This window comes from Benincasa hispida, chromosome 7, assembly GCF_009727055.1.
Source record: "Benincasa hispida cultivar B227 chromosome 7, ASM972705v1, whole genome shotgun sequence".
Lineage (NCBI taxonomy): Eukaryota > Viridiplantae > Streptophyta > Magnoliopsida > Cucurbitales > Cucurbitaceae > Benincasa > Benincasa hispida.
The window spans coordinates 14,775,992-14,783,926 of record NC_052355.1 but is presented as its reverse complement, the minus strand read 5'-3'; the positions used below and the strand labels follow the sequence as shown (position 1 = coordinate 14,783,926).

General features: G+C 39.4%; 1 protein-coding gene across 11 annotated transcripts; it reads left to right on the top strand.

Moving 5' to 3' along the window:
- The first annotated feature begins 986 nt into the window (after window positions 1-986).
- Window positions 987-7,368, top strand: LOC120081303 (exosome complex component RRP42). 11 transcript variants are annotated; one of them, XM_039036053.1, is made up of 10 exons: window positions 987-1,301; window positions 1,400-1,458; window positions 1,544-1,609; window positions 1,697-1,792; window positions 4,780-4,928; window positions 5,016-5,072; window positions 5,253-5,345; window positions 5,948-6,026; window positions 6,100-6,224; window positions 6,754-7,368. In XM_039036053.1, the coding sequence occupies exons 5-10, from the start codon at window positions 4,803-4,805 to the stop codon at window positions 7,132-7,134; spliced, it is 861 nt and encodes a 286-aa protein (XP_038891981.1). In that variant the 5' UTR covers window positions 987-1,301; window positions 1,400-1,458; window positions 1,544-1,609; window positions 1,697-1,792; window positions 4,780-4,802; the 3' UTR covers window positions 7,135-7,368. The 11 variants fall into 11 exon arrangements, with proteins under 11 accessions (XP_038891981.1, XP_038891980.1, XP_038891979.1 ...); XM_039036052.1 differs by having other exon boundaries at window positions 1,376-1,458; XM_039036051.1 differs by having other exon boundaries at window positions 1,370-1,458.
- Window positions 7,369-7,935: the final 567 nt, after the last annotated feature.

Sequence of the window (7,935 nt, the reverse complement as noted above, 5' to 3'; positions counted from 1 at the left end):
CACTGAAGTACAATACAAAAAAAATAACATCTAAGATGTTGAAGTACAATAGTTAATAAAATGCAATAGAAAATTGACTTATATTACAAAGAAGAAGAAGAAGATATGAGGGAGAAGTATGAAGATAAATGAAGAACTTCATTGAATTGTTGAAGATATCCAAATGATTTATATTTTGGTGAACTTTGTGAGGACTCAAATGTGAAGGTGAAGATTAGATGATTTTAGGGTTTGGTCTTTTATTTATTTTTTTCCTTTTAGTTTTGGAACGAGTAGTGAGCTTTTTAAATAGATTGTCTAGTTTTAGATTAGGAAAGATTAGATGATTTGCTTGTTCTTTTTTTTTTAAAAAAATGTACGTGTAGAAATAGATACATCAAATCGCGTGTAAATACGTATCTGGGAAGTATCTGGAAGTATCGGTATCCGATACGTGTCTGATACGGATTCTTTGCCTCACATGAAGTATATGTGCTTCATAGCTATTTACATACCTTTTTTGAGATCCCGTTCCTACAAACACCAATGAAACCACGTTCAAGAAAAGTTTGTTATGTTCCGAAAAACCCATTCTAAAAACTCCGATTGGTTCCGAAAAACTCTGTTCAAATGAAGTTTAGATTTTAAAGAATTCACCATTACATGTTTGCTATGTGTTAACGATTTTTGACTATTTTCATGGGGAGGTGGTGTTTAGATCGCTTCCCAACTCCAAAAACTCCGTTTGGAAGATAGACAAACAGCGAGAGCAAGAAACAATTATCAGGGGCAATTCTTGTAATCTCATACCGTGATGACGTCAGCAGAAGGTCAATTGATAATTTTTTTTTTAAAAAAATCGGGTTATTTGATATTATCGGCCCAGATATAGGTCATTGGCCTAATTTTCATTTAATTTTAAGATTTGTGGCCAAATTAAATTAATTTGGAAAGATAATTTAGGTTTTGGAAAAAAAAAAAAAGTATATATATATTTTTAAAAAAGGAAAAAAAAATCAAATCTCTCCCCTCCTCACTCACGCCTGCAGGCTCCAGAACACCCCCTCGTTTTCTTCAGCCGCCAGACCGCTGCTTGTCGCCGACAGCAGTGGCCGGCACTCCAGTTCCGTCAACCGCCGCCTCCACGAGTACCAGCGCCGCCAATTTTCCCTCCACTCGCTCGTCTTCCGTGCACCAGCGCGCACGCCGGCCGTCGATCCCTGCAGTCGTGCGCCGTCCAGTCGCCAGCCGTCGCATACCTCAACGCCGGTGGTTGGCAGTGCCGTTTTAGCAGCCGTCTCCTCGACGGAGTTTGATTTGGGGTAAGATTGTACTATTTTAATTGAGTTTCTTGGAGATTCTTGAATACCCATCAACTCTTGGCCTCAAGTGGTAGGTACCCATTGTGTTTTGGATTTAGATTGAAGATTGGGAATAATTTTAGTTGCTATCCGGCGGTGTTTTGGGCGTTCGACGTGGGTAAGTAATGATTTCTTTGGTAAATTCTTAGTTACTCATTATGTTATGGTTTGATTTATAATACCCATGAGGATTTTGTTCTTAGATTCAAGGGGTTAAAGTGTGTTAAGTCTTCTGTTAGCGAATTTAAGGCTGATTCGTCAACTTGTTGGTAGGTTCTATAGATTTATAATCGTTTTGGTTGTTTGTGGCTGTTGTGAATTGGGTTTTAGAACCCTTACTTGTGCTTTATGTTTAGGTTGAATTCTTGTTTTGTGGCTTGGAAGTGGTTTTGGTTTAAGCTGCAAATTGGGGTTAATTCAAGAAGAGTTTAATTGCTCGAATTCATTTTGAGGTAAGTGGCTTTACTATTAGTACGTCTACATGTGCACTCTAGTTCCACAGTGTTGGTTTTAATTGAATTTAGAAGCACGTTTAGACCTCGTGAATATGCCATGTATGTGAAGTAACCAAGTTATGCATATGCTAGAGCTATGACAATGTACTATATGTTGTGAGATGTATAGTGATATGAGATACTTAGAAGCATGATAAGAGACAAGGAAAAATGATATGCTTTATGAAGAGCGATGTTATGAGCATGTTTGAATCATGACATGCACTATGAACCCTTTGTGAAGCAAGCCAAGTTAGAACTAGAGCCATTGGGCTTTGTGTTACTTGTGACTACCCCAATAGGGGTTAGTATGGTAACTAGTGAGAAAGTTAGGGACTGTCAGTTAACTGTGTGTGATTGAGTCTTGAATGTGTCACTGATAGTGCTGAATATGGGTTTCGATGTCATTCGGGGAATGGAGTGGTTAGTTGAAAACCACACGATTATTGACTGTTTTCATAGGGAGGAGGTGGTCCAGGTAAGCTCCAAATTTAAGGGGAGTAGAACGGAACATTTGGTTTTAGCATTGAAGGCAAGAAAGCTAATCATCCAAGGAGCCTGGGGTTATTGGCTAATGTGATCGATACGAGTTGTGGTAAGAGAGGCATAACCTCAGTACCGGTGGTGCGGGAGTCTCAAATGTGTTCCCTGAGGATCTCCTAGGACTACCCCCAGCTCCAGAGGTAGATTTTAGCATCAAGTTGGAGCCAGAGATGACTCTCATTTCTAGGGCCCCATAAAGAATGGCCCCAGCGGAGCTGAAAGAACTCAAGTTGCAATTGCAGGAGTTGTTGGACAAAGGGTTCATACGTCCTAGTGTGTCGCTATGGGGTGCTTCGGCTTTGTTTGTTAGAAGGAAGATTAGGACTATGCACTTGGCATAGACTACAAGGAACTAAACAAGGTGACAATGAAAAATAAGTATCCTCTTCTTAGGATTGATGATTTGTTCGACTAGCTACAAGGGGCAACCCTATTCTCAAAGATCTGGAGGCATTACCTCTACGAGGAGAAGGTCTAGATCTTTACCGATCACAAGAGCCTAAAGTACTTCTTCACTCAGAAGGAGTTGAACATGTGACAACATAGGTGGTTAGAATTGGTCATAGACTACGACAATCTTGTATCATCCAAGTAACGCCAATGTAGTGGTTGATGCTCTTAACAAGAAGGCGGTACATTCGTTGGCGTTGATCATAAGTCAAGCTCACATTTGTAGAGACTTTGAGTGCAGAGATAGCAGTAGCAGTGGTAGTTGGGGAAGCTACCTCTTTGTTGGCTCAGTTGTCAGTACAGTCCACATTGAGGCAGCGTATCATTGAGGGTCAGCAGAATGACCCTAGCTTAGCCACAGTATTTCGCCAGGAGAAGGTCGGAGGAAGAGTGAATTCTCTTTGTTGTCAGATAACAGCCTCGGGTATCAGGGGCGTCTGTGTGTGCCGGAGGATGCTGGACTTAAGGCAAAGTTGTTGGCTAAGGCTCACAACTTTCGATTTTCCATACACCTGGGTGGCACTAAGATGTACCTAGACTTTAAGGGATATTGCCAATTTTGTTTGCAAGTGCTTGATGTGCCAGCAGGTTAATGCTCCAAAATAGAAACCAGTGTGGTTGTTACACCCACTCAAAGTGCTAGAGTGGAAGTGAGAGCAAGTGTTGATGGATTTCATTGCGGGGTTGCTGCGGACTGCAAAAGGTCATACTATAATATGTGATGTAGTAGATTGACTTGCCAAGTTGGCCCACTTCATTCCAAGGAGGCCTTCGTTTTTAACGGATAGATGGGCACAATTATACATGAAGGAGATCATTAGGCTGCACGGGGTGCCAGTTTCTATCATTTCTGATTGAGACCCCTGCTTCACATCTAACTTTTGGTAAGGGCTGTAGAGGGCATTATGTACTCGAGTGGAGTTGAATACATCTTTCCATCCTCAGACATACGGCCAAACAGAGCAGTTGAATGTGATTCTAGGGATATGTTGCAAGCTTCTGTGTTGGATTTTAGAGATATTGGGACTCTCACTTGCAACTGGTGGAGTTCGCCTATAATAACAGTTATCAGGTCACGATTGGTATGGTGCCTTATGAGGCTCTTTATGGAAGGAAATGTAGATCTCCTGTTCGTTGGGGTGAGGTTGGAGAGCACAAATTGTTGGGTCCAGAGTTAGTCAAGAGGACGAAAGAAGGAATTCAAAGGATTAGAAGAAGAATGAAAATGGCCCAAAGTAGGATAAGGTCTTCTTGAAAGTGGCTCCAATAAAAGGTATCTTGAGGTTTGGAAGGAAGGGCAAGTTGAGCCCACGATTCATAGGGCCATTTGAGGTCTTGTTGCAAATTGGTCCGGTAGCTTATCATTTGGCTTTACCTCCATCTCTCTCGATAGTGCATAATGTGTTTCATGTATCTATATTACGTGGCTACATAACAGATCTTGCCCATGTGTTGGATTTTCAAGCCTTGCATTTGAGTGAGAATCTGAGTTACAAAGAGGCACCGATGCAGATTTTTGCAAGGGATGTAAAATTTTTGTGTAACTGGGAGATAGCACTGGTGAAGGTGCTCTAGCGGAACCTTCAGATTGAGGAATCGATGTGGCAGCATGAGGACAAAATGAGGGCTAAGCACCGTAAAAGTTAGTCTTTCGGACAGCTCTTGAATTTAAGTCTCCTTTGAACTCACTCCAATAGTGAACACTACAGGCCTCTTGCCGGCGAAGCACCTTAAGAGTTTGTAGCAGACCCGCTGCCGTCCGTTGCCAACGTCTACATTCGAGTCGTGCCATGAGTAACATTTACCTTCTCATTTTCTTTCTTCTCAGTCTTTAATCTCTGTTTATGCTAAAACCCCAATCCCAATCCTACTCAACCCAATATTGCGAAAACATTGTCAAAACCTTCTGCTTCTGGGTTCTAATTTCCAGTTGGTTTTGTGTGCTTCATCAGATTCTTTTTCCTGAAAAGTAGGAATGGTGGGCCTTTCTATTGGAGAGAAGCTTTTCATACAAGGTGGTATTGCTCAGGATCTTCGCACTGATGGTCGAGGGAGACTAACTTATCGACCAATTTCTGTAGAAACTGATGTGATCTCTCAGGTATAATCAAAATAAGGTAGTGATTCTGCTTTCTTTGGTCCTTCTTCCCCTTTATGTGTTTTAATCTCGCAATGCTCTTAATTTTAGGCAAATGGTTCAGCAAGGGTCAGAATGGGTGGTACTGAAGTTATTGCTACCGTGAAGGTATAAAATGTTTGAGCTTCTTTCTTTTTGAATTATGCTAGTCACTACATTTTAACCGAGTGGCATGCTCCTGGTTCTGCTGCAAAAGATTGAAACCCTTGTTTTTTTTTTGTTTTCGTTTGTGAAACTTTAAACGTTTATTCAGTATGATAATGACTACTTAGATATGTTGAAGTGCAGGCTGAACTTGGAAGGCCTAATCCAATGCAGCCTGACAAAGGGAAGGTTTCGATCTCTGTTGATTGTAGCCCAATTGCGGAGCCAGCGTTTGAGGTGTGGTAACTTGCATTTTTCTTAACAAAATTTGTTCATCCATGTGTTGTAGGATTGCCAGTGAATGGTTTGGTTTAATGGTGTTTTGTTGGAAGCAATCGGAATTTCATTTTATGTTGGAGAATAGGAGGTAATAATAAGTGAAAAATGGAAGGTTGGGCATCAACAGCTAGATTTGATATTCAGTACATAGTTCTTGTTGATAAAATGAAATTGATAGAAAAATAATACTGCTGAAGCAATAATATTATCCATGAGAATAGTGCATGGTGGAGGAGCACCCCTGCCCCTTCGTGAAAAGGGTCGTTCGTTGTGATTGGCTTGTTTTTGTGGTATTTTATGGGGTTGTTGGCGTGAAAGAAACAATAGGTTTTTCAGGGGGATTGAGGAGTCTTAGGTCAGGTGCAGTCCTTTGTTAGATTTCAAACCTCTCTAGGTTTTTATTTGTAAATACTCTCTAGGTTTCCATTTTTTTCATTTGTTCACAATGAAAGTAGTGGATCTTTCATCAAACTGGTGTATATCGCATCCACTTGTGCAGTCTTTATTTCCATATGTACTTTTTGCCATGCTTGTAATATTTGGGTTTTCATTGAATATAGGGTAGGGGTGGTGAAGAGTTGTCAACAGAACTCTCGGTCGCTCTCGATCGGTGTCTCTTAGGTGGAAAGAGTGGTTCAGGTTTGACTCATGACTAGAAAAACAGATCAATAACTTTTGCACTTGATGACGAAGTGTGCTTTTGTTGCTTCAGGGGCTGCGATTGACCTTTCATCTTTGATAGTTGTGGAAGGGAAGCTTTGCTGGGATCTCTATATTGAGGGCCTGGTCATAAGCTCAGAGGGCAATCTTTTAGATGCCCTTGGAGCTGCCATTAAGGTATATTTTCATTGTTGACTTCTGTCTACTCTTCTGTGTCATTTGTTAACATTAATAACCAAATTTTGTACTTATTGTTTATACTTTACAATGCATCATGACCATATAACCTTGGCTTGTTTAACCAAAACAATATCCAATAAACATCAGTATGATGTTCATTTCTGATTGAGCGAAGTTAAGTTTGGCAACTGAAATCCCTGAAGCCTATATTTGTCTCTTTCAATTTTGAAATCTTTGCTAGGCCATCACATATCAGAGGGGTAAAATGGGAAATTTCCTAATGACAGTTGGCTTCTTAGGAGGGAGAGGTTACTAGCTCTCTTGTGGAAAAGGCTGGTAGTCTAGTGTTGCTGTGTCCATTATCTTTCTTTGTTATTGTTTTCTTTCTACTTTCATTGAAGAAGTATTAGCTCGTGTTTTTCAATTAATATAAAACTTCAACCTTGATACTTCATTAAATCTTTCAATACTCATGGTTACTACGAACAAGATGAAACTAATAAAACTTCCAACTGTTCTTCCCAAGGCTGCTTTGAGCAGTACAGGCATCCCAAAAGTCCACGTTGCTGCAGAATCATCAGCCAACGAACAACCTGAAGTTGATGTAAGTGATGAAGAATTTCTACAGTTCGACACATCTGGGGTTCCAGCCATAGTTACATTGACAAAGGTGGGTAAGCACTACATCATTGATGCTACTTTGGAAGAAGAATCTCAAATGAGCTCTGCAGTCTCCATATCCGTCAACAGGCATGGTCACATATGCGGGTTGACAAAACGTGGCGGTGCAGGGCTCGATCCAAGCATAATTCTCGATATGATATCTGTCGGCAAACATGTCAGTGAAGAGTTACTAGACAAGTTGGACTCAGAGATTGTGGCTGCTCAAGCTGATGAAGAAGAATGACAAAGCTTTTAAAGATCCCTTATTGTTGTTCATCTACATCGTAGAATCTTAGATTGATAATCTTCAATGGAATTCTAGTCTAGATGGTATATTGATGATTGTAAGGTAGCCATCTTGTAAAATTGGTAGTGTTTTGGACCTTTGATTCTGTCATGACATTTGTTCAATGACATAAAGTATGTATCTTTGATCAAAGAGTTAAAGGTTTGAATTATTCATATATTGTTGAGCAAAGAAACAGCTTTATCAGGGAATGACGTACGGATTAATACTTGTAAAGATCATGATTGAAGGTCAAATACCCAAATGGATGTAAAGAACATGCTTCTCTACCCTAGGCATAATTTATATTCTTTCATTTTCATTAATTCATCCACATATTTTAACGAAAAAGTAATGTGAAAACATGCATATACTCAATAAATTAACAAATTGTTATCCAAAACAATTTTCGTATAGTTTAACCTTTTAAAATGTATATATCATTGATTAAAATATTAAACGTTTAAATCTTCACTCGCTTATATTTTTCTAAAAAATAATAACAAATAAATAAAATCTTCCTCGACCATTGAAATGGTTGGCTCCTTCATACTAATGTTTTTTTATCTGAATAATATTTTCTTACAAAAGTCCACATCAATATTATAGTCAACAATCAACATCATATTCATAGAAGAAATTATATAACTTAATGGATACAAAAGAAAATGGTTGTCCAAGTCAAAGTAGCTTATATTTAGCCACATGGACACTCCACTTTTCATTATTGAAAAAGATTAACAAAAGAAGATGACTTTT

Coding starts and splice junctions, on each gene's coding strand:
- LOC120081303 (XM_039036059.1), top strand. CDS start 4,803: ATGGTGGGCCTTTCTATTGGAGAGAAGCTTTTCATACAAGGTGGTATT. Junction 4,929..5,015: donor AAACTGATGTGATCTCTCAG/GTATAATCAAAA, acceptor TCTTAATTTTAG/GCAAATGGTTCAGCAAGGGT. Junction 6,225..6,753: donor CCCTTGGAGCTGCCATTAAG/GTATATTTTCAT, acceptor GTTCTTCCCAAG/GCTGCTTTGAGCAGTACAGG.